Raw genomic sequence first — 26,225 nt, forward strand, 5'->3', positions numbered from 1 at the left:
TCAAGTTGCCTGGCAACCACATAGCAATGGGCTAAAATGACATGGTTTTAGCATTTGTGCACCTGTAACGCCTTATAATAGCATCATATCGTTTTTATTCTGTGACAATAACTTCTCATTTATATCCACAAAAGCCATCTTGTTGCCTGGCAACCACCTAGCGATACTCTACTTATTTTTTGGTCTTTATTCACCTGCAACGCCTTGCAAAAGCAGCTCATCGTTTCAATTTCACCAAAAACATCTCATTTGTATCTTTTTGTTTTACTTTTCTTCAGTTTAACCATTACACAGTCTTCATAGGTCATGATTTAACAAAGTATTGTAATATTCTGACATTATTAACTGGATGACTAATCCTTAATAATATTTCAAAGAGCAGGAAGAGTATATTCTTTAGGTTTTACGATACTGTTTTGGAAAAACAGCATCTATCCCCCAACAGCATGCCCTTTTTTACCTAAGTCATGAAAACACAACAGTAATGATGGCTTTAATATATTTTATTGAAAATGAAACTTGGAAGAACAGTTAGGAGTTATTATTATAACCATCTATAACCATTACAACCATTAAACTCTGTCCTCAGGGCTATATCATAAAAAATATTCATACCTATCATTAACCATTCCATTATTTATATTAATTAAACCCAGAATAAATGCTTTCTAATTTGGGTATTGGTTATTATCTATTGATTGGTATCCATGGGTGTGGCCAGGAGCAGCAAATTTGCATTTAAAGCTACATGCACCTGTGAGCGATCGGTGAGGTATTGCTGAACTTTGAAGATACATTCTGGGAATATGTGAAACTTAATTTAAGCTGATAAAATGGGCTACAGTAGGAGAGAGAAATAATTTAAATGCATTTAATCTTCTGACCTTGCAGAATTTGGAAAAATATCACCTCAAAGCCCAAATTAAACAATGAAACCAAACAAGAAAACTGTGTACCACAGGAAGCTAATAGCACTGTAAATTAATAGCCTTAAAATAGTGAGTTACCCCTCTGACATCTTTGCAAGCATCAGATTTCAAACGCATAAAAATCATTTAAAACTTTTCCATGAAGAACAATCATGAGGTGCCAGAATCAGCATCCCAGGCGCCCTTTCATGCCTTTACTTTCTTATCCAGTCCTGACAGCCGCTGGCTGAAAATAGCCTTGTGTTATATCACACAGAGGTTGTAGGTTGATGGAAAGCCTGCTCTAATATTACCTCACAGGAGCTGAAATAGTAATGTCCCTGGACCAACAATGCCCCTGTGCCCTGACAGTGATGATGCCAGAAAGAGCCCAGCATTCATTATGAAGCTATTTCTCTTCTTGATAGTGAGAAAGGTCATTGTACATTAATCACAACAAAGATACAGAGGTGCTGAGATGGAAAAAAAAACACATCAGGAGAGATGTTGCTTCGGAAATAAACAAGACCCCGGGGTTTACTCTTGCAGAATAAAAAGATCTGGCATTGTGTGGATGAGAGTGAGGATACTGTTAATCACAGGCTAAAGACAGGGAGCCACATGCTTGAAGAACCCTACTTAAACTTTGTATCAGTCCACTTGTCTTCAAAATACAACATGAAAGCATCAAAACCAATGGAAATCAGAGCTTATAGAATTCAAACATGCAGCCCAAATGATAAGAAGTAATGAAGGAGTTATACAGTGATCAGAAGTTTCCATACACTCATCATGGGTATTTCTTTGAACTGTTCTTTTTCCAGTATGTATACATACATATAGGATCAAAAGTATACATACACTCCCAGCAATATATTTGATTAAATGTCACTTAATCAAATGTTCTTGCTGGATAGCTGACGACTCTTCTTGGCAGAATTGGCAGAGTTCATTTCAACTGGTTGGTTTCATTGCACAGACCCAGCTTTTAAGCATAGTCCACAAATTTTCAACGGGGCTGAGGTCGAAATATTCCAAAAGCTTCATGTTATCCTGCGTTATCTATTCCAAAATCAGTTTTGATGTATTTGGGATCATTGTTCTGTTGGAACATCTGATTGTGTCCAAGTTTCAACCATCAAGCTGTTGATTTGAGGTGAAGTGAAAAATCTTTCCATCACTTTCTGCAATGCATCAGTACAAGTGTCAAAAAAATAGTCCCAGACCATGATACTGCCACCACCATGTTCCACAACCGGAACGCTGAAAACTTTACTCGCTCCGGTCCTTGTTTTGTCTGAGCATAAAACTTTTTGGCTTGTCCACATGAGCAGTGGCAAATTTCAGTTGAGCTTGAAGGTGTTGATTTGGAAGTACGAACTTCTTTCTTAGTCGGCGCCCTCTCAGTCCATGCCAATGTAAATCTCACTTCATTGTGGACAGTGATGCTGGTGTTTCAGCAATTTCCAGTTCATGGCTGGCTTGAGGCTTAGTGGTTCTTTGGTTGTTCCTAAACATCTTAACCAATTTCCTCCAAAGGGTGACAGTCTGGCTCTTTGTCCAGACGTTGGCAAGGCGATTACACATCCATGTCAATGTCAAACAAATCCTTTTTATGCTGGCAAAGATAAAGTTGTAGTTAATCATGATCTGATGTTGAGTTAAAAGACACAGTAGAACTTTCAGGACCACTTTTTAAAAGACTGAAGTGAGTGTATGCACAATTTGGACCCTGCAGGGATTAGAGAAAACACAAAATAACATCAAATTATGCAACCAATTCTTGGTTTTTTTTAAAGTAATTAAAGATACATGCTCCACAATCCCTGGAAAGGGAACAAAAATGATCAAAAGCCCCAAATTTCCATAACATTCCTGCCCATGATGAGTATGTAAACATCTGACAACATGTGTATAATGTCTTGCAACTTTGCTGGAGCTCGCCAATTTTTGGTATGCAACTCACTCTACTGTCTTTGTGTCTGTTAACAGATTAAATCACAGAGTCGGGCACTGAAAACAAAGAGGAAAAATAACAGGATATGTTTAGATGCCATTTTATTACATTCAGACATTTTAAACAACAACAGCATGGCTCGAACATTAAGATATTCACAGCCTGCAACCACAATGGTAAACGTGAGGTAGATCAACCAGGCACCAAGGCTACCACTGTGCTGCACATAGTTATCAAACACATTTCAGTTAAGATTGTGGGAGCAAGTTGCATATTAAGTATTAAAATCAAAGAGGAAAAACACTTTCTACGGACCATTGTTTTGATCATCACTATTATATTAAATCTAGGGGTTAGGGAACATAACCGTCTTCTGGAAATAATTCTTTAAGCTGGCAACTTGTATAGTGCAAGTCCAACATTTGCAAAACCCCCAGTGACATTCAGTAGATCCAAGAATCATTCGTTTGTGTCTTGTGCAAAGCCTTCGCGACCGGTTTTGAAGAGGGCACGCTCCCTTGGCCCAAGTGAACTTAGGCCTCAATCAAATTATACACTCCAATATGATTATCAGTCCCAAATGCTTTTCAAATAAATAAAAAAAAATCCTCATGGACCTGATTCTCATTTTCAAAAAAAGAAAAAAAGAAAAGGAAAAAGCCCCCAAAAAGAATAAAGACATAAAAGACAAATCTAGGTAGATTCTTCTTGCCTTTGCAACATAAAAATGCAGAAAGACATCACCAAAATACACTGGCAAACATTACACAACATTAAACACATCAGTAACCCTCAGTGGGTAAGGGGATGATCGAATATATTAATAATGTAAACAAAGCTTTAAACAGTACAGTAGTACAAAACCCAATTATTTGATCTCTCTACACACAGAGACAAACAACATTCTTTCGCCTCACAGTCAAAAGGTTTCTTCATTCTCATTGGTCCAAAAACAAAACAAAACCTAAGCAGACACTGTGTGAAACATCGCTTAAGGCATATTCTTTGGACAACCACGTGCAGAAACTTAAAAACATTCATCTTTCAAGTATATGTGTAAACCTAATTTTCGCCCTTTAATTCAGGACTGGAAACTGGGTTAATCAAAGTGGATGGTAGCAAACATCTTCAATAAACAATCAGGACACCATAACAGGAGGTGACATCTCAGGCACAGGCAGTAGCAGGACAGCTGGCAGTGAGAGAGCTTGCCTGTGGTACACTTTGCGCGACTATGTGAAAAATTACTGTCATAACATACGACTAAATCAACTGCTCGGTGTCCATGTTAACAGAAAGCATGTAAAAATAAAAACATTGTGGCAGATCATCTAAAGCTGTGTGCACGCTGGAAACTATTCTCTCATCGAGCATCGCTTGCAGATATTTTGAGCTCTGGTTTCCTAGGTAACCCTCTAAAGTATTTACAACCCAGTAATATGTCAATCAGCAGTATCATACGCTTTCAAAGTCTCTAAATTTCCTGTCACTGTAGGTTATTTTGGCTACAGTTGCAGAACGACACTGATTTCTTCTATGGTTTCTGGTTGTCACATCGCTTCCTGCGTGGATGTTGATTCACAGCGGCGTAGCGACCGCAAACCGTAGAAGAAAGTGAGTGAAATGTGTTATGTGACTACATGTCACGTTTCACCTGCTGACAATGCTAACTGGATGAATCCCAAGATAAACTGTTCTCAACTTTGAGGCAAGGAATTGAAGTAACTACCAATGAGAACGCAGGATTCCATGCATTAGTGGGTTACCTAGGTAACAAATCAAGCAAACTGCTTCCTGTGTGGATGCAGTTTAATAGTATTTCAGAAAAATTGACCAGCTTCACAGATTTCTATTGAAACTGAAACAGTAAAATACCGAAGACACAACTCGTATGTTCCCGTAGTTTTCCAGTCGCTTTGGATAAACTCGCATGAAATGTAGTCATGTGACAACATGTGTCAAATCCAACGGCTGCTTATTGTTTGATTCCCACAGCTTCCAGTACAGATACTCCTGATGACCTGAAATCCAGTAATGACCAAACTCTTGGGTGTGTCTTTGTAACGTTATGAGGAAACATAAATGGGCTTTGTGGATTATGAGAGGCGAAGCAGGTGAGAAAGGTCAAAGAAAGCAAAGGAAAAAGGAAAAGTGCAGCTAAAGGCGTCTTTGGTGCTTAGAAAAATTAATGGCAAACTTAAACTGTTTTCATGCAGATGCACAAACATTAACAAACACAGATGTTACCATGGTCTCAAACCTGCCATGTCCCTGTTAAAATATATTCCATTGATGCTGGTAGCGCGACTCCTTAAAGCCACCTCCCTCTGACCCCCTGAACATCCAGGACTGGACAAAGTGGGTTCAAAATACATTCTTCAAATAGTCACATTATCCGTCGCGAGTCCAAAAAAACCCAACACCAAAACAAAATAAGTTCAGTTTCAGCTGTGCTTTTTTTCCCCTCACAGCAAAGTCTTTTTCACTACGACACAAACTTAACTGAAGACAAGCCGACAAGCGAGCAAAAGTCAGAAACATTCACCGACCCTCTTTGGAGTCGGGCACAGTGCACACTGGCAGTACAGAAAGCTGTGTCAGGTGGTCCTCACACCTCGTGCTCCAGCATTTCCCTGCTGACCTGTCTTCTGCCTGATCAAAATTTGATTGCAGGTCTGGAACTAAATCTCAGTTCTGATTGGGTTTCTTCAGCAGCGGCATAGATTTGAGCAGGTTTAAACGTGGCGGCCGGTCAGAAAGTAGAGGGACCGATCCTCGTTGCAGTTGGCCGTCTGAAACTCGTCCCGCAGGCGGAACTGCCATTCGTCCTCCAGCTCCAGTCGGGCGATTGTCTGACGCAGGGAACTGCGGTCCTGACAGATCACACAGAGGGTGGCACCTGTGAACAAATTCAAGATCAAAAGTTAGATAGTAGGACATGCAGTGCCACTTTAATTATCAAGTTTAGCTGTTTAGTTCTCTATTGTGAGACAGATTGCATAATTCTATCATGTTAGATTTAACAGGGCTAGAAAGACATCCACGTGTGGCATAGTTTGCATCTAAGACACCAACTCATACGCAAGAACTGTCACTGCCTTCCAAACAAACTACAGGTGACCATGGCAACCTATTAGCAACCAAACCAACTGCAAGGACGTTTTTGGTGCAGCATTTTTTATATCTTTGTAACAAATTTCACCTAGCAACAGCGCACAACTTCCAGTAACCACTTACCAATCGGTTCAGGGATACAGATTTTCCCTTAGCAACCACTGGTTGCCAGGCAATCACCAGCTGCTCTCTATGCTTGCATGACTGGGATGTAAGCTACTGTAGTCAGGAACTGATTCTTATTTTGTAGAGACACCCAAACCTTGCCAATGTCCTTTTAACATCTGGAAGCTTTTATTTTGACAGTCTAGCACAGAGGAAGGTAGGGGGTGAAAATCTAAGAAAACAACCAGGTCATTTCCTATAACTATGTGTGGGGTCTTGGGAAAATATGAGCAACAAAGCATCCCGATCCCTTCCTTTAATCGTGACACTGATTTCATACCTTTGAGGAAGTCGAATTTCTTCAGGAGTCCAGAAACAACGAAGGAGTCACAGAGGTAAAGCAGCAGGCCACTGAACACCAGCCCCTGATGGTTCAGGTTGGTGGAGTGTGGACGAGAGTTGATGTAGCACACAGAGATCTGCAACAACAACAACAACAACAACAACAACAACAACAACAACAACAAAAAAAGAGACAAACTTCATTAATCACAGTCGGGAAAATGAAACTAACATCACGAACTTGCCTCGAAGTAACTGAAAGAAAACATTACGACTCCCTGACAGTTCCTGCTGGGAGCTCCCGAAGGTGTCTGCTCAAGCAAATTTAAAGTCGCCTTGTGGGTAAAAGTTTAAAACAAAAGATGTGCAAAAACTTGAGAAGACTGTGTGTACAGATAGATGGTCATTGCCTCCTATGCACAAATGTGCAGTAAATGCATTGTTAGCATTCACTGTGTGCACATGTGCGTGTATGCAGGTCAGAATGTTCTAAGAAGAACAGATGGGAAAGTCATGCAACATGCTTCTCTGTGGGTTAAAAAAAAAACTACATTAAAGTCGGGGAGCAAGTTTGCCTCATTTCTCTATACTATACAGATTAGAGCACCTTATAAAGTATATAACTCTGCATATCAGACAGAGAAGCACTCGATTTCTATCCAAAATGTGTCTATCACAGTAGTCTGGTATTTAAGCCTTGCCCTAAGTTTGAAATAGAGATTATTCTACTGTTCCTGCTTTCAACTGCAACCTCCAGGGAGCTCTCACCTCCGGGCTGAGGTTGAGGTAGCTGTCAATGGACAGAACTGGGTTGTCTCTGTTCCTAACAGCTTTCGGAAATAGTCTGTGACTGCAGCTCTGGAGGAACCTTTCCAGTAGGAACTGGGCCGGGGCGTCGAAGAGGGTCTGTTCGCTGTCTGGTGCACAAACATACTGCAACGGGCTGATTAGAGCGGGGTTTTCAATTTCCTTTGGAGAGAAGAAAGAAGTTTCATGTGAGCTGGTGTTACGCACAGAAAGACAAGGACATAACAAAGCGAATAATTTTAATCACCTGAACACCCACCATGAGTTTAGGTTTGACCAGGAATTCTTTGTTTCTTCCCCCAACTGGAATGTGCTTCTTCATCAAGAAGAAGTTGTTGAAGCGGCACAGCAACAAGCCACTGCTATTAACCCTTAGATTAAAGTCCACCTCCTCGCAGCCATACCTGCACGGGACAGCAACGTCAGGTAACGGTGACAATGCACACCTCAGACCAACTGACTCACACGGCCTTCTCTGAGCTTACCGATTCAGGTCGTACTGGACGTTCTGCGTCAGGTCCACATTCAGCATGACAAAGTCATGGAGGTGACACCGACTGAAGGGATTGCTGGGAGACCTGCGAGCCAGGCTGCTGCTCCACTTGCGTGTGCCGCACACGGCGTACTGGGAGATCTTGGGCGTGTTCTCCATGTGCTGCAGCACCGTTTTTAGAGACACGTTGCTGAGACATGAGCCTCCATCTGATGTCTCACTAAGAAACCAATAGGGGAGGGCAATTTTACATATTTTGAACATATGTAAAATTGATTTTGAACAGAGCTTCGTTAACCGTAGCAACCAACTCCACTCTTACACTTGGGAAGCGCTTATTACCTTCCTTCTGCTGATTGGTGGGCGTTCCACTGCACACAGGAGTCGTCCATCATGACAATGAAAGGCCATATGTCTTGTCTCTTGACACCTTGCTCCTCCAGTCGGTTCCTCTCCAGCTCGAGGTTATGGTATGACAGCTCTTTGATCAAGAAGCGAGTTGCACCTTAAAACAGACAGGATTGTTTTTGTTAGGTTTTCACTTAAGATTTGATTAAAACTGATGCACCTTTAATTAACTTTGATAAAAGAAGTAATCTTTTCAAATCCCATGTAAGGGATATATTTGCATAGAGCTTGTATACATTTGCAAATTTACAAGTCTGATAGTTTAGAAAGACAATGAGGTACACTCTGTTGGGCTTTTTGTTCTTCTCTGTCACACGAACCCTCTGCATGTCCTCCTACACTACATTCATGAACCTCTTCTGAGGTCTTCCTCTTTCCCTCCTGCCTGGCAGCTCCATTTAGCCACTATCCGTCCTCTGCACATGCCCAAAACCATCTCAACCATTTTTCTCTAACATTTTTCCTCCAAATCGCTCAACCTGAGCTGTCCCTCTAATCTGTCCGTTCTGATAACCGAGTAAAAATCTTAACATCTTCAACTCTACCATCCGTCTATTTATTTTTTCCAGTGCCCCGCTCTCCAAATCCTACATCATCTCAGGCTTCACTACCATCTTGTAAACCTTCCCTTTCACTCTCCTCATCTCTACCCACTCCAGCCTGCCTGCAGTCTCTACACTCTGTCGGGCACTGCAGATAAAAATATGTTTAGGTATTCAGCAGAGAAGTCTATCCTGATTAGAAAGCAGTCACACTGACATAAAGGGTCATCTTTAGCCCAATGCCATCTGCTTATCTGAGAGAAATGTTGTTTAGTTACACCCACTTCAGAAAGGCCTTGCACCTAATTGGCTGCACTACAAATCAGACTGATACAATAGATGGCTGACCTTCTCGCGTTGGGTAAGGCAACAGGTAACCTTTCGCCTAGTTTAAACACAGCACTAAAAACAAGTTGAAAACACAACCATGGTAGATAATACACTGCAACGAATTACTCATTATCAACAGAGTGATAAGCTGTCATGTAAAGGCTGAACGCCACTGTGTGGACTTTCAACCACTAGTAGTGCTGTGGAGAAAGGCTTTCATAAGAGGGTCTCCATTTAGTTATTTTTGCTCATACAAGAGCGAGTGAGCAATGTAACACAAGTTCCTGCTATTCTTTTTTTTTTTTAGCATCTGCTGCCATGCAAATCACGACAACAAACACAAGCGAGGGCAAGAAAAAACGATGATATAGGAAAAAAAATTTATATCGACTGCAAGTAGAATGAAATATTTTAAATATATTTTAGTTAGGATCAAAAAACTGTCAGGTTTAACAACAGAGATAGCTCAGCTGCTCACCAACTCCAGCGTTGTTGAACATGGCGGGCAGGACGAGCAAGATGTGGTTGGGCCAGTACTTCCTATAGTGAGGCATCTCAAACTGTTTGACCACGAGGATGTGCAGATGTGCTGCGCCCTCCGTGGCATGGAAAATGTTGAGCAGGCCGTGTTCTTGGCGTCCTGTGGTCGGGGTGAAGATTGGACTCCTGAGAAGGTCGGGGTCCTGCAGACAGATAAACACGGTTGAAGCAAAAGTAAACATGTGACCCAAACGGCGATTAGGAGGATTAAGGCGCGACAGATACTGCTGTCTTGAGCAAACTAACCTTGGTGGAGACCAGAGGCAGACGCATGCTCTCCAGGTGGCTGCCCTGATGACTGAAAACAAAGTGCTGCTCCTTAGATTTGGGAATCACAAACTGGAGCTGGACCTCCTCTCCCAGCATGGACGAGCAGAAGGTGAAAGCATGAAAAGTGCACTCCGACAGCTACAACACAACCACACACACATGTACAATATTAACACAAGGATGGGATATGTGCATCTGTAAGTCTGCAGTAAAGCAGAAGGTGTTGGTGGTGCATCTCACCTGTGTAGCTGCGCCTGCTTCACAGTAGTGATGGCACTGGTCACAGTGATGAAAGGCATTGTGGGCAGCAAACCTACTCTGACGTATCGACTTGGTCACTCGTGTGGCTGGAGTTTGGTTCTCTTTATCTTGCTTACAATCTATATAAACATAAAAAACGTAAGTTCATTTTTTAATAACACCCGATTAAAAAGCTGAACTCAGAGTGGGCAAGTTTGATGGGGTTTTTTTCCATGTTTTTGCTGACCTTTGAAAGACTTTAGCATCTTGTCAGAGTAAACAGGGCTGGCTTTCCTGAATTTAGGATCTCGGAGGTTGGGGTCAAAGGGCAGCTTTCGGACTTCCTCGATGTCCGGCCACTGGGTACTTACTAGAGTTGTGACCTCTGAATTTTCTGTGGAGGGTGATTTGATACATTTGTCACCATCAAATTAACTGCTTCATGTATTTCACAAAATGTGAAGGCCATTAAAAATAAACAAATCCCTATGAGTCTCACCTTCCTCCACTTCATCCTCATCATACACGTCGACCTCGAGCAGCCTGATGAGCATCCGAAACAGGATACGCAGAAACTGCAGGTAGGCGCCAGTTTTTCCCACCTAGCGAAGGAAAGGAAAGAATACCAGTAGAACTACAGTGACACTTAAATCCAGATGAGGAATTAACTGCATAAATTTATATGGATGCCAATAAATTTAAAGAAAATTTTTAAAAATAATTCTCTGTATTCTATTTTTAAATCAAGTTAGTCACAAATAAGAAAAGGAGTATTTTCCACACGAGATTTGTTACCTGTGGGGGTCCACTGAGCAGCAAGCGTCGAGGATGCGGCACAGACGGCGCTTCATAATCAGCATGATGCTGCCGCGCGATGGTCCACTGGCGGTAGTACATGCTCTGCTCCGTCCCCTGCAGGGTGTGAGTGATAATGGGCCTCAGCGGACTGCTCCAGGCCACGTCTGCGTGAGGGAGCAGCGAGGAGGAGCTCAGCTGACTCCCAGAGTCCCCCGACAACAGATTGTAAGCCGCTCGCGACAAGATGACTGTGCGCGGTGATGCCCTCGTGGGCTCGCGATCGCTCTGCGTGGACTGGCTGGGCCTCTGGGTGGAGGAGGAAGATGGTGAGGGGGAGGAAGATGAGGAACTGGAGTAGAGGGATGGAGGAGCCTTGGAGGCTTTCGAAGGGTCGGAAGAGAGCGGGGTTCCCAGTGAGTCGCACTCCTCCTTAATTCCGAGTGTTGATGTGCCCATGTCTATGGTGACCATGCCTTCAGGCTGCGAGGTGGAAGTGGAGGGTTTCTGGAAAGAGTCTGCAACATCAGATGAGCTGACACCATTATCCGCCAAAGAGCCTGAGGGAAATATGAAAGACACACCCGCACATATATGTAACTAACAAGTGCTCACATGTTTGGAGGGTTTTTTTCTCTCTTTGGATTAAAACCAAATTTTCTACAAACCAAACTCATTCCAAAGCTATGACCCGCGTTCATTTACAGTACCCATGTATTATGGTCGACTTGCTTTACTGTAATCAGAAATCAATTAGAGTTAAGCTCATGTCAGTTACACTCTGGGTTTCCTTTAATCCAACATCACAGTAATTCACACTAACCAGAGGTTCTGGTTGCAGCGCTGCCGTTGCTCTGAGGTCTTTCCAGCTCATCTCCATCATTCAAGCTGGTGGCGACCTTCTCCACATCCGATTCCCGAGGGGCCATAGCCTTCTTTGGTTTAGGAACAACAACCCTGGATACGTAGGTGCATGCCAGACCCACCTCCTGTTCCAGGGCTGTACGAGTCAGGTAGCTGGAGTCTATCAGTCGCAGGTCGCAGTATTTCAAAGACCTAGAAGTGCACAAGGGAGTTGATGGGAGACAAGAGTTTTAGAGAAGAGCTAAACGGATCTTTGCTACATTTTATGTTAAAGAAACAGACATACTGAGCCATGTTATAAGCTAGGGTAGTATTAAGTATGATATTACTTGGGGAAAGTCTCTCCAAGAGGGTCTTTGCCCGTGAGGATGACGATGCAGGGCAGCCCTTCCAGATCCTCATAGGTGTGTGGCACCCAGTCTTCATTCTCACAGCCTTGCCAAGCCTGACAAAAAGAGATGAAAATCAAAGTGTGCCCTCTTCAGTTACAGGTTATTTATAAAAACTAAAAACAAAACAAAAAATGCATGAGACTTTAATCATGCAGACAAAGTATGAGGCAAAACAATTTTTTCATTGTACAAAAGTGCACAACAGATTCGCAAAATCATGTAAACTCCCTGATAATGACTGATCTGCAAAAACGCAGAAGGATCCCAACACTCTACATTCAGCAGAACACACTTCACACAAAGAAATCAGTCGTGTGACTCTGATTTTTCCTCACCCTGAGGCGACTGATAAAATTTCTGTGCAGGTTGAGCTCAGACGCAGGACTTCCCAGCAGCACTGCAAAGCACAGCTGCAGTCCCAGCTTGTCCCTCACGTCCTCCAGTCTTTCTCGGGCCAACATTGCCAGCTGCAGCGAGGGGATACGGACCAGCAGCATGTGGCCGTGGCCCTGGGAGCCCTCTCTGCTTGGAGCGTTTATCAAGTCCTCCACCATGGCCAGGGTCTCTGGAGTTATGTGGTCTCTCAGGGACGGGGAAGAGGTGAGAGCCATCATGGCCTCAGTGTACTGCTGAATCAGCAGGTAGCTGCGGATCACCATGCTGTGTAGGTGGGGATGTCTGGAGGTACAATCAGAGCTTTTTAACTGATTATAATGTCTACAGTTATTATGAGTTACCCACTCAGTGGAAGTAAACACAAAACTCTTCATGTTTGATTCATCAGTTTCACCTTTCCAACAGAGTGTGAACCATTTTCTCAAACGCATCATCATAGCGCAGGATGGGACTGGCCATGCCCCACTGCAGGGATCTGCTGTAGTCCCTCAGGCCAAAGTAGACCAGCTCGTCAGGAAACTGCTCCCTCTGCTGGACGATAAAGATACCGACATCAGTTTAGACAATGTGTCCTGACTGTTCTTAATGATACACTGCACACTGTTGAAACGCTGTGCCTAGTTACAAAACATGGAGTAAGTATCCTCATATATAATACTGGATAAGAAAGTGAGCCTAATGTGTTCTATAATATATTGGTTCCCTTTCTCTCTGACTTGTAACTCCTTAACACGAGGCTCGAGTTACTTTAGACCCTTTTTAAAAAATGTCTAAAACTGTAACTGCAGTTTCACCACAGCAGGGGGAGTAGCTAAACCACAGCACAGGAAATATGCCAGTGTGCTGCAGTAAAGTCATTTATGATAAATAATTCACATAAGAAATTAGCATTTGCCATTCCAGTGACTGCCTATCGTGGTGTTTTGTAGACCATTCTGCATAACTCATAACTAAAGAAACGTTTTAGTGTTAAAAAAAAAAAAAAAAAAGTGGGGATAGGTTAATTGATTAATCTAAATTGCCCATAGGTGTGAATGTGAGTGCGAATGGTTGTCTGTCTCTGTGTGCTAGCCCTGTGAAAGACTGGCGACCTGTCCAGGGTGTACCCTGCATCTCGCCCTATGACAGCTGGGATAGGCTCCAGCACCCCTCGAAACCCTGAAAAAGGGTAAGCGGAAGCGAATGGATGGATGTAAAAAAAAAAAAAAAACATTCTCACCAGATTGTCGTTGGACGGCCAGTGAACTTCATTGTGGATGCTGATTCGAGACTGGCGGGTCTGCAAAGTGTAAGGGAAACAGCTGACCTGCAGGACCAAGAGGTTCATGGCATCTAAGACTTCTTGACAGTTCACCACCCGGTCAGCCAAACCCTGCAGCTCCCCGTGGCACACAGAGCCTGACAGGGCACTGAAAATAGATCAGGGTGGGGAAAGTGTTTGAATGAATTCATGGATATTTTTTTACTTACTATGATTATCCTAGCACAGCACTTAATAACACTCAACATGGTTTTGAAATAACAACTTTGTGCAAAAAGCTTTGTATGCTGGTCTAACTGGCTGATGTGTGGGAGGTCGGTCCAAAGATAATCCCCTCTGGGAAAAAGGAAGTGATCTGTTTTAGTGTTCTGGCAATAACAGAAAAAAATTCTTGGGAGGAAAAAAAACAACCTCAAAACAAAACAAAGAAAGACAAGTTATAATAGTTAGTTAACTAAAATTAAAGACTGAAACTGACATGTAGCATAAAGCAAAAGACTAAAATATACTACAGCTTTGCATGTTTCTAATCTTTGCAAAGGGGATCTCACTGGGTGACGACCAGCAAGACTGAAAGATTGAGCATTTCCCCATCATGATAATAAAGGGAATTAAAAAGAACTTTAACAATAAATGGTGTTTTGTTGTAAAATTACATGCCACAATGAGAAAAGACAGCACCTACTGGCCGTCGACAGTGTTCACATGACTGAACTTTAGTATTTGCACAAGCGAAGAAAGATTCTTACAATAACTTTAAGAATGTTTGACAACAACTTTAGCAAAACTCTCATGCTTTCATTGAAACATCAACATTTCTCTTCAATGGTGAAATAGCTTGAAAAGTCAGTTCTTCTTCTTTAAAGGCTGCTTTAAATTATCAGCAGAGCAAAACAAAGTGAGCCATAATGGTTTTAATGGGAGAATCTGTGCTGTCGGAGTCGCCTTTACCTTGTGAGGTCGACGTGCGAGTTGTCGTGAATGAGGACAAACAGAGTGTAGGGGTTCTGTTTGACTTTCTTCATGAAGGCCTCCATCTTGGCGTGAACATCACCGTCAAGACGCACCACATATTTGTCTGACTTCAGGTGGGCCGTGGAGGGGTCTTCATTTCCCAGGTCCACAAGTACACCTAAGGCGAAAACGTGAGGATTCCATACAGCACTGCAACAAAACAACAACAGTTCTTCCTTTGGGTTTGTACACACCTGATTGTCGGATGCGTTGTGCCGTCTGGTGGACCAGAATGTGAGACGGTGGGACCAAAACCAGGAAGTCCACCTTGCAAAAACGCCCTAAATCGAGGTTCTGTGTCCCTGAATCCGCGATGGAGCACACTTGAGAAAGAAGGCTACGAGCCACATTAAGCTGGGCCGGATAGATCTGGAAGCCCTTTGTAAAAAGATCTGCAAGAAGAAATACAAAAGTTAGCACCAGGATGATTATATGTGAAAAGCAGATCCTAACCACAGCAAAGTATCACTGCTTGCCTAAACAAACCTCCCCAAAACAAACTATGATGAAATTTAATTTAATGGTGCCAAATCACAACAGCAGTCACCTCAACCTGCACATGTACCGTAGCCACCCTTTTGTCAACAAATTACAACGAGATGAAAATAATCTGGAGAGACGAGATCCAGTCAGAACGATCAAACTGTGCAGTAAGATTAGTCACACACACGGTAACGAAAAGGAAAATAAGTGTAGATCTACATGGTTGATTTTATACACCTGTGATAATGGGACTTAAAAAAGAAAAAAGACTGAATTCAAAGTTTAAGAGGTGTGGCTCGCTGTGGGATGAGGTACAGGGCCAAACAACACTCCGTAGCTCAAACTAACCTTAACTGATTTTGTTCTGGACACTGGCCTGACTTAACATTGACACTGAATGAAGATCCACATGCTGATTTAGACAGATGTTGCTGCCTAGTCTTTGATTTGCCTGCTAAAAACTGAAAAAGACTTTGACAGCGAGCATGAGAGCGGTCTAACCTGAGTCTGATGGTGGTGACATGCTGGCAGCTTCCTGGGAGTGGATGTTGTCGGTGACATCGCCCTGAAAGGGCTGGATGACCTGTCCTTTCCGCCTGCGCTGGTATCGCACCAGCTGTTTGTCGAGGTTGTCCCCTGGAAACAAGCAGTCACCACAGTTACACAGAGCGAGGGACGGGAGCAGGCTGTGCACTCAGTATCAAACATATCAGAGTGAATGTGTCACCACCACCACCGTCGTGCTTTTTATTATTAGCAGCGAAGGTTTTAGTTGATGTTTATCTCAATTCTAAACAACATTAATTCAAATATAGGAATTCCTTTATTTATTTTACACCGTTGCGTTTTCTGATCATGCTCACTTTTAATGTGGTTCAGTAACTGTCGTTTTGCTGCTAGTAGAGACAAAAATGATTAGTAAAAGACAAATTAGTATTTTTCTCAAGATTATTTTAATGAACACAACTTATGGATACTCATCTTACCCAGAGAGGTGGTTCTGAAATGAGATGTCAAGATGCTGACTTTCCCCGTGATGAGCTCGTAGCTGATTTCCTTCAGAAATTCATTGGTTGTGAGCATCCCTTCTGCTAAGGCCCGCGCTTGATACTTTCCTGAATCCAACAGGTAAATTTACATTAGAGTTCAGTCTAGATACTGCATCCCACACAAGTTTCACCACAAAGATGACACTCACCCAACACAATCACACAGAACTCGCTGCCGCTCATCTTAGAGGCGCATATAATGACCACATAGGTTGGCAGGCACTGCTGTTGAGGAGGACCCTCAGCCAGAGAGCGCAGCGACTCAGAGATGCCTTCGCCCAAAGAGTTGTTTGTGACCACCACTTGGACGCTGCCGCCAGAGACGCTCGCTTCCAGCCGAGCCAGCCAGGGTAGTTGGAGGGGGGAGATGGCAGGTCCCCCGGGACAGCACAGCATGGCCTTCAAGACTATCTGCTCCAGCTCCTCCCTCAGAGGAATCTGCTCTGAACCTCCAGAGGAAAATTCAAATATGAAAATCTAAAAACACTGGCATGAATCATTTCAGCAACACACACATCTAGCAGTGATTGTGTAGGCTGCTTACCTAAACGTGCAAAATACTGTAGAGTGAGCAGAATCATCGTCTCCACGCTGAGTAACCGGCTGCTGTTGAGCCCCAGAGCCTCCAGGGTTTTATCTGACAGTTGGCTGCTTTTATAGCAGCTGACCAGCAGGGGGCTCACCACTATGTCCCCAACATTTCCATAGAAGTAAGGTAAAGTGCCATGGCCTAAAAACAAAAACTTGGCATTAGATGAACCAGAAAAAAACCCTAACAAACAAACAAAAAAAGCCCACTTAAGATGTGTAAAACATTTAACATTTGAGCTATAAAACTTTGTAAGAAGCTAATTATTATTTTTGACTGAGTCGTTTTTTTGATGTAACATTGCCGTCTTGGTCAGGTCTCCCTTGAAAAATAGTTGTTAATCTTAAGGGGAATTTGTCATTAAATAAAGATTCAATAAATACATAAATAAAACTAAGCAGACCTTATTCCCACTAGCCACTTTATTAGGTACACGTGTTCCACTGTTTAAGGCAAAAAAAAAAAAAAAAAAAAAAAAAAAATCTAACAGGCCATCACATGGCACCCGCTTAAGTTCAGACTGATCCGAAGGGGGAAGAAAAGGGATTTAAGTGACTGAATCTGGCATGGTTTTTTTGGTGCTGGGCGTGCTGGTCTGAGCATTTCAGAAACCTACAGAAATTAAGTGTAAATTTTCCACACAACCATCTCTAGGGTTTACAAACAATGGTCCAAATAAGAAAAAAACAAAACAAAACAAAAAAAAACACATCCAGTGAGTGTATGAATTTGAGTAAAAAAAGAAGACAGACCGCTTCGAGCTAATAAAAACTCAGAAAACCACTCGTTACGACCAAGGAATGCAGACGAGCATCTCTGAACACTCAACACGGTGCACCCTGAAGGAGAAAAATATCTGAGGAATGTTTCCAGCACCTTGTTGAATCTATGCCAATAAGAATAAAAGCAGCTCTGAAGACAAAAGACGTCTAACCTGGTACTCGCAAAGTGTACCTATTTACTTGACGAAAGTGTATTCAATCGGATTAAGATTTAAAAAGATCCACAAAAATGCATCACACAGATTTTTTTACTGCCTTTTACAGTTTAAGCAAACAAAAAATACAATAATTTGCATTAAAATGGGTTTTATATGCGCTGAAAGGTGATGTTTAATATGAAGAAACATATCAGTGAATTAAAACTGGTACCAATGAGGATGACAGGTCGGACTCCTGCAGAGTTGAGTAGGTTGTCGGGCACGATGACCGTCTCTCCAATGGTGACAGGCTGGGGCTGAATGACGCCTATTACAGGTGGTTGAGGAGAGGCTACTCCTAATACCGGCCCTTAAGGATGATAAAGCAATTACGTGTCAGTACAAACTTTAGCCATAGTTACAGTTTAGGAGATGTTTCAACATGTTTGACATGCAGACAATGCTTCTGAGATACCAATAACAACAAGGATGCAGAAACACGCTGACTGGCTGTGAGTCAAGAAAACATTTTTTAAAAAGTCCCAGTTCCTGTTAACCAAGTCAGAAGGTAAGAAAAACATATTTTTGCTCATTGTCTTTTTCAGTGTTGTTGTATACTTTAACGCTTCAGAGTATGTGTCTCCAGTGCATCTAATGTCAGAACTATTAAGTCCCCTCAGCTCCTCAGGAGTTGTTCCATAGTGCAGGACAAAAACCTCTGGGGAGGCAGCTTTTAGCTTTCATGGCCTGAACCGCCGGAACAGTCTGGTGACATACCTGAAAGCAGCTAGATGTACTGAAGTCTTTAAATATAAACCTAAAGCCTAACTTTTTGACTGCCGATGCTCTATAGAGATTCGTTTAATTTACTTAATTGTATCTATAACCACAGACTTTTACTCTCAGATTAGTAAGTCAATAGTAAGGATTGCGTGATTATAAACAGTTACTTTATCGAATATTTATTTATCACTTGCTTTACTGACTTCTTGTCAGCATTTTTTTTCTAATTTATTAGTACTAGTTTATGATGCTTTGCAATTACTCATCTTTCTAACTGCTTTTATTTCACTTATGTACACTTAGGGGACACTTTTTAAACTTTGTCTTAAATTGGTCTTCTCTTTTTACCAGTTGCTGTCTTATTATCTGCCTGCTAATTATCTGTAACTAGCCTGTATACAAATAAGACTGATTGTTTTAAAAGGGAAAACTTCAAATTAATTGACTAATATTAGTAAAATAAGCTCCTTATGCGCTGTATACTTTCTTTAAAGAGATGTTTATAGTTACATGTAAACTGGAGAGATGTGAGACATTTAGTGAAGACATAACATTATGTTCATATTTACAGACACATACAGCTGGATAGCTTTATCCTGGTGATCTCACCAGGACACAACACGGATTTAATGATGCTCCTGTTATGGAGAAAAAAATGTGCACATCCTAATTCCTGCAGTGGCTGATTTAGTGGAACAAAAGAACAATTTTTGTTGGTTATTTTATTAGCAACCATGTACACCCTGTTCATTCTGGCCCTTCTGCCCAGATTGCCTTTTTATTATTTCTGTCAGCTCGCCTAAATACACGATGTGGCAGAAATCTCTAATCGTGCAATTCTTTTAAATTCACTTGCCCTACAAACTGTCCAGCTCTATCACCATGGCAATGCTGGGTGAATCATCCTTAACAACCAGAGAGCGTCAGGGACATTAGTGCATACTCATCCTCAAACAGAGGCATGGGGAATGAGGGTGTGCAGACACTTCTCTGCACACACTCCTTTGCACACACATGCTCACCAATCCAGCGTTAATGGATAAAAAAAAAAAAAGGAACACTTGGTATAACAGGATAAATTTAAAACCCAGAAGAAAATAAACTGCTCAGCCTCCCCCTCCCCCCATCCCCCTGAAGGTGGCTTAACAAACAAACCTGGAGAACAAACTATTGGCCGAATAGCTGGCACAGGGACAGCTGTTGGCGGGACTGGCACCAACGAGCTGGGATGCCAGCTCCGGTGGCGCTTCTTTGGAGGGCCAGAGTTCATAGCAGACAATACTAAACATTAAAGACAGACAAGTAAGAAAAAATGTCAATACAGAAAATAATTACAAATAACACACTGTACGTATTCAGAAAGGATCCTACCGGGACTATCTCCTAAATCAGCAGTGCGATACCCCTGACCTTGAGGCCCTAAGGACATCTGGGAGGGGCTGAGTAATGGAGGGCGCCCATCAACAGCCAGGCTATTTGTTGGCACATTCACCCGAAGAGCTGTGGGTACTGAAACACAGATTACGCATTAATACAGTTTGTGAAACTGCAACATTGCCGAGATAATAAGCTCACAATAACAACGCTGACACGTTGTTTCTTTTTGGTGTAATGTTTAAACTCAAAGCACTGATTGACTCATTCTAGCCATCTAGTTATAAACTAAAGCCTCGTCTGTGAATGAATCACTACTGAGATTTCTTTACTCTTTAAGTCGTCTGCATGCAGTCACACACCAAATCTACCTTACATGCTTGCAAATCTCACCTGCTCAACTCTATCCATGCTTTTAACTCCTGCAACATTTATGCTACAATCTGTAGATTATCTTTGTGTGTTTTGAAATCATCCCCAATCTGTTTTGACCTGTACCTGACCACTTCCATGCTTTGTGGACTCTGATCTCTGCTCTCCCGTCTTGTTTTGTCTAACTGCCAACTTGCCTTCAAACTTCAGCTTTGTGCTTTTATCAATAATCCACCTTAAAACTGCTCCTGCCTTTCCAGTTTCTGTCACTATGCTGGTCTGCCTCCCTGCTCTCCTTACACAATGGTGCCATGTTGCGATATTTCAGCCTGCAGCACAGTGGCTAACTGCCAGCATGCTACAAAAAGTTGAATGGATAACGAAAAAGCGAACAAGTGATATGCAAATATAAAAATATTTCCCCCAACTATAACTGTCTGCAGAGTAACCAATGAATGAAAATAAGTCAGTACTAACGGCAGGCTATTGATTTCCTATACGTACACTCTTGTAGCAATTGGCCATGTTTCCATCTCATATTCACAGTGTATGCAACACACAAAAACATCAATTGCTATGCGTACCCTTAGCTTGTCAATATAGCAACCTTGTAAAGGAGCTAATAGATAGCAAGGCCTTAAAAAAATCATTATAGCATTTCTTCCTCCAGCATTGACTGGTAAGTAAGCACATGCATGTATCTGTGTGTTTCTAAGCAGTCTGTAGCATAAATCAATCTTATATTCATGAAGGTTTTTTTTTGTTTTTTTACACAAAGCTTGAGGTAAAGTTTTGCCAGGAGCTAAATTTTAAATTCCAGCACTGAAGCATGGATACATCAGGTATGTGGGACTACAGTTTTTATGTTATCATGTTTATTTCCTACCACATACAGAACAAACTGACATGCACAGCTATAAATGTACCAATCAAACTCTTCACCTATTGGTAGAGTCTTGTTTCCAGGTGTGGAGGCCAGTGGTTTGAGGAAACTACATTCCTGGTTCCCAAAAAAGACAGAGGATGCTTGCGTTGTTCTGGTAGGTGGAGAATCTGTAGATAAAAAGAAAAGCATTACAATATCAAAACACAGCTACTATGCACCCAATGATGCATGGTTCCCTTGTCCACCGACTTCATACGAATGTTTCTGATAACTCTGGATTGTGGCTTTAACACACACCTTTCCTGTGATTGGTCATTTTGTTGCCTTTGGCCTTCAAACAAATGTCAAACTATCAGATCTGTGTCAGTATGAACTGTCAATTGTACAATTATTAACAGACCAGAATTGTCCTTCTCATCAATCGCTCTAGAATACAGTGACCTGAGTTGGAGACAGTGAAGTGAATTATTATGAATTCTACCCTCTGGGCTTTCAAAGCATGAGTGTCAAAAACCTCTGAAGGAGAAGGATGTACCTGAAGGTCGCAGTCACGAGACATCAGGCGAGAGTAATGCCGATACATAGCCCTGCAGCACAGCTGTCTATATTAACGTGCAAGAGCTATGCTTACAAGCAGCATCCAGGTTAAGAACAAATCAATACTATAAGCCCAGGAGGTTTTCCAATCATAGAAGGAACAAGCTCTCGCTGTGAAAGGTCAAAGAAGAACAACATCTCCTTGAAGAGTCAACATGGTTATTCTATAAATAACCAGAGCTTTATTTAATTGTGTTGCTTTTAAATTCCTGCATTTATTTTCACCTGCATTACCAAAAAAGTAGCCAAGTTGATAAGAGGATGCTTTTCAAAAGCATAAAATAAACCAAGCCTTCTCCTTGACTGTCTCCGATTTGAATACTATTTTAGGGCAGAAAATTCGAACACTTCCAAAGATTTCAGTGAAATTTTAGCTTCAGATATTAAAAATATTATGATTATGAAAAATAATCTGAATCAAACAAAATTTATCAGAATCTGTAGACTGGAACAGATACACTAACAAAAGTAAGCATTGGCTAGTTAGCCATCGTGGTAAACTGAAAAATCTGGTTAAAATGTACTAAAAACTAACAAACTTTTACTATTTGTAATTTACTTCTAATAAAATGTCACTATGCAGCCAGAATACACATCAAAGCACTGCCGCAACCAAATGCAGTGGCACACGACCAACAAAGCCTCATAAATAGCTTAATGCAGCGAGATGGTGTTTCAAGCTCAACTCTTATATTTCAGAGCTTAGCAACCAAAACCTATAGCAACAGCACAAGCTGTCAGCATATAATCAACTGAAACAATATCACTTTGGTGGAATAGATAAATGTATACTGTCATTATTACGCTACACTTGATGACTTGAAGTCCAGACTTATTTACACAGTTTATAAACTTCCCTGAAAGTGCGACAGATTATCTTACTGTGAATTAACATCTATCCATCCATTAAATTTGAAACTCTAATAGATCTGTTTGAGTGTAAGTTTGACAGGACCAAAAAAACACAACAAACCATGCCCAGCTATGGGAGATGAAACTCTCTGGGTGGCCTTAGCATCCTGCTGGGCTAATTAATCTTTCAGTTTAGCCACATCGTTCAAGTTTCTCTCAGTTTCTGTCTCTTTTGCTGTCTTTGTGCCAAAATAATGATTATACATAAATAAGCAAAACAATAATAATTGAGTAAGAAGCAAGGCTTGCTGACTTGGAGTTTGGGGTGAGATTTAAGCTGCTAAATGAGAAACATCATAAAACATCTTTGTATTGTATTTTTTTGTAAAAGGGGGTAATAAAACAACTGCCTGTGTGTATTTATTTTTTTAAACATACATAAAATCTACAAGAGTTCCTCACTGGCTTTAATTTTACAGCCATTTTTACATGTTATACGATCATAGTGTAGTGCTTTAAACACTTGCCTAAGATGCCTGGATCATTCACAGGAGGAGACAAAAGGGGATGAAAAAAAAGGAAAAACAACCTTATTAAACAGGAGTAGGTGAAATTTGTTAACTTCTTTTGTAAACTTTACACACTCACAATTAATGCTACTTACTTGAGTTATCGTTAAATTTCAGCTGCTGACTTGCAGGTTTAACTCTGCTGTGTAAAAACGTAGGCAACACTGCAGAGTATAATCTCACCTGAAAGGGAAAAAGGAGAGGAGCTGTGTCCGCTGGCACCTCCATTTTCTTTACTGCTAAGAGAAGACGACGAGCCGGGTTTGGAGGTTGATGCGCTGCTGAGAAACTGGCGCGTTTTACCGTCTAAGAAACAGAGGAAGGAGAAACAAACAAACAAAACTCATCAAACCCTCACAAAATGCAGTGTAAGATAAAAGTTTGATATACTTTACATACATCTTTAGAAAGTCTGGAGTCTGTAGTGTATATTTACCTTTCCAGCAGATGAGGGGTCCTTTGCACAAAGCACCCTGAGAATTCTTCACCAGGTAGTATTTTAAGTGCTTCTGCTTTTTGGGCTGTGTGGAAAGTTTCAGGTTGATGTGATTGGAAAACTCGGTGAAGTATCTGAATCCCTTTTCACCACAGCCAACACAGTTTCCTGAAAAACCTGCAAGACATAAAAATGCAACAATTACATTGCTTTCCAAACATTTGCAGGCTAATGCATGACCTGTGCCAGCTAGCAACAGAGCGTGCTCAGTTCAGCAGGAACTTGGCTCATTACGTCAATTCTGGCTTGTTTACTTGATCCGAACACTCGGGAACACACTGACCTAAAAGTGCATTTTTCCCATTCTCGTCAGGCAAAAAACGCCGGTCCACGGCGCACACCAAGATGTGCTCAGGAACAGTGGGGGACTTGGCACCGACCAGCTCGAAGCCTGCTGGGACTTCGATGGGCTCTGTTGCTATGGAGACTAGGCGGAGGTCTTTCCCGGCCTGACAGAAGCCTGAGAGATGAGGAGGAGGAAATTTTTTTAAGTAAACAGTAGATTAAGAGATGTAATAATAAACAAATAAAGTTTCTACAAAAATTTAATACATCTGGCATGCTTGTTAAAAATTCTGGAACAGCAACACAACACAACACTCCTGAGATCATACTAATGAATTCACAACGTTTGCATTCACATGCCAGATTAACACCTATGAATAATTTCGAATCACCAATAAACCTAACCTCACTAACTGTTTGTCTTTGGATTGTGGGACTAAGCCAGAGTACCCGGACAGAACCCACACAGACACGGGGAGAACATGCAAACTCCACACAGAAATGCCCCAGGGGGGTGGGATTTGATAAGCAAAAGAGAATGGATGGATGGATGGATGCATAGAGGTCATACCATCCAGGGTGCAGCAGCCATCCGGTGCAGGAGCTTGCAGGTAGGGAAGTGGAGGGCTGCTGGTGTCCGAGTCGTCTTCGTCTTCCAGCTCCTCCAGATCGTTGGAAGAGTTGCCATTCACAAGCTCGTGCCCTGGGTGCTCCCTGCCATGGAGTGCTACGCCAGCTTTCGACTTCATATCAACTACAAAAATGTAAGATTATTTTTACTAAAAATTTAACTGCATTTTAAGAAATACTTCAACAGAAAAGTGGAATGTTTAGTGAACCCTCTGACAAAATTTAAATATATGCTACATAAGGCTAAGTCTCTAAAGCACTAGCTGTCCAATGAACTCAATATAGTTCAAACTGATTTTTTTCCAGCTTGCTGTGAGCTTCTTACCTTCCATGTTACCAGGATACGTCTCAGGCTCTAAGTACAGCTGTGTGAAGATGGGTTGTGGATCCCCGCTGCTCGAGCGCAGGGACGCCTCAATTGAGTTGTGGAGAGCCTCCTCAAATCGGGCAGACTTCAGCTGCCCTGCGTATGAATTCCCCATTATCTGTGGGAGCAGAGAGAGGGGGAGAGAAAAGAGGAGCATGAGGAAATGAATACAGTCATGGTTTTTCTCATCTCAAGTTATTGATTATTTCCTGTGTGCTAATAGCAAGCTCAACAGAGAGCCAAAATCTAAAAAGCAACAGATCTCTGAAGAAAATGTACTCATGTTTCAAATAAACACTACTGTGCTCTGATGGTGTGAGTCAAATTTTGTTTTTATTGAAAACTGCTAATCAACTACCACCTGGCGCAACCAGCTTAAATATTTCAGAACCAATATGGGTTTATGCATCAAGCTGCACAAGCCTAAAATGCAGGATGAATCTCCAAGCTCAGATCTCATCACAGACATGAAGCATGACCCACGTTTTATATTTTAGAACTTTATAAAAGTTAAATCCAACAGATCCAGGCTCCATCCAACCACAAGCCCGAACTGGATGCTAAAATCTACATGATCTCATGTGAACAACGTTCATTTTTCTACAAAAATGTGCAAACTTTGCTCAGTTTGGCTTCTCAGAATTTGAACTGTTGGTCAGAAAAAACCTACATTTGAAGTCAATCATTAAAAAAAAACCTGACACATATGAAATGTTAAAATAATCTTTAGTTGCAGTGATCTTTCCTGTTAATGATAAAAATGTTTAGTCTACTAGACAGTGTCAGTAGTAGCACAAAGCACAAAGCACACACACACACACACACACACACACACACACACACACACACACACACACACACACACACACACACACACACACACACACACACACACACACGCACTTTACTTTGTCGATGTCAGTCAAAACATAATGGCCAAGGCCAATCCTTTTTTCCTATCCCTTTTTGGCCTCGCTCTTTTGCTCTTTGCCGTTACTCTGCCTGCACTCCCACCCACCCCCTTCCTAGTGTCCACTCAGTGACATCTGCTGAGGTCGGCCGCGTGGGCCCGTGGTTGGCCGACTCTTTGCTAGCAGGTGGCAGCTGGACAGAGGGCTGAGCATGTGGTCTCAGAGAAGCCAGCAAGAGAAGAAAACAGAGGGCAGGAGAAACAGAAAGCACTCCAAGTGTGGAAA

General features: G+C 41.9%; 1 protein-coding gene across 12 annotated transcripts in view; it reads right to left on the reverse strand.

Annotated features, from left to right (window-relative positions):
- Positions 1–2,949: 2,949 nt before the first annotated feature.
- The window catches only part of greb1l (GREB1 like retinoic acid receptor coactivator), a 46,667-nt gene continuing 23,391 nt past the window's right edge, over positions 2,950–26,225 (reverse strand). For 8 of the 12 annotated variants that reach the window (XM_086270869.1, XM_086270870.1, XM_086270872.1 and 5 more), the window contains 32 exons: positions 24,988–25,147; positions 24,604–24,786; positions 24,031–24,207; positions 23,688–23,864; positions 23,435–23,557; positions 21,290–21,400; positions 19,973–20,110; positions 19,757–19,882; positions 18,051–18,188; positions 16,855–17,040; positions 16,460–16,759; positions 16,248–16,376; positions 15,763–15,897; positions 14,973–15,170; positions 14,716–14,896; positions 13,723–13,912; positions 12,898–13,034; positions 12,443–12,785; positions 12,045–12,160; positions 11,675–11,907; positions 10,852–11,411; positions 10,556–10,658; positions 10,304–10,450; positions 10,057–10,196; positions 9,793–9,954; positions 9,485–9,689; positions 8,069–8,231; positions 7,719–7,946; positions 7,481–7,637; positions 7,195–7,395; positions 6,425–6,563; positions 2,950–5,764 (listed from right to left, as the gene is read on the reverse strand). In XM_086270869.1, the coding sequence (XP_086126995.1) occupies positions 5,601–5,764; positions 6,425–6,563; positions 7,195–7,395; positions 7,481–7,637; positions 7,719–7,946; positions 8,069–8,231; positions 9,485–9,689; positions 9,793–9,954; positions 10,057–10,196; positions 10,304–10,450; positions 10,556–10,658; positions 10,852–11,411; positions 11,675–11,907; positions 12,045–12,160; positions 12,443–12,785; positions 12,898–13,034; positions 13,723–13,912; positions 14,716–14,896; positions 14,973–15,170; positions 15,763–15,897; positions 16,248–16,376; positions 16,460–16,759; positions 16,855–17,040; positions 18,051–18,188; positions 19,757–19,882; positions 19,973–20,110; positions 21,290–21,400; positions 23,435–23,557; positions 23,688–23,864; positions 24,031–24,207; positions 24,604–24,786; positions 24,988–25,144 (5,847 nt within the window). In that variant the 5' untranslated portion in view covers positions 25,145–25,147 and the 3' untranslated portion in view covers positions 2,950–5,600. The remainder of the gene's footprint in view (positions 5,765–6,424; positions 6,564–7,194; positions 7,396–7,480; positions 7,638–7,718; positions 7,947–8,068; positions 8,232–9,484; positions 9,690–9,792; positions 9,955–10,056; positions 10,197–10,303; positions 10,451–10,555; positions 10,659–10,851; positions 11,412–11,674; positions 11,908–12,044; positions 12,161–12,442; positions 12,786–12,897; positions 13,035–13,722; positions 13,913–14,715; positions 14,897–14,972; positions 15,171–15,762; positions 15,898–16,247; positions 16,377–16,459; positions 16,760–16,854; positions 17,041–18,050; positions 18,189–19,756; positions 19,883–19,972; positions 20,111–21,289; positions 21,401–23,434; positions 23,558–23,687; positions 23,865–24,030; positions 24,208–24,603; positions 24,787–24,987; positions 25,148–26,225) is intronic. The other 4 variants (XM_086270874.1, XM_086270877.1, XM_086270876.1 and 1 more) reach the window with 4 other exon arrangements.

This window comes from Aulonocara sp. 'chitande type north' Nkhata Bay, linkage group LG18 (genome assembly GCF_057382095.1).
Source record: "Aulonocara sp. 'chitande type north' Nkhata Bay isolate Kocher_YH1m ecotype deep benthic linkage group LG18, A_spYH_male_GT1.1, whole genome shotgun sequence".
In the NCBI taxonomy this organism is placed as follows: Eukaryota; Metazoa; Chordata; class Actinopteri; order Cichliformes; family Cichlidae; genus Aulonocara; species Aulonocara sp. 'chitande type north' Nkhata Bay.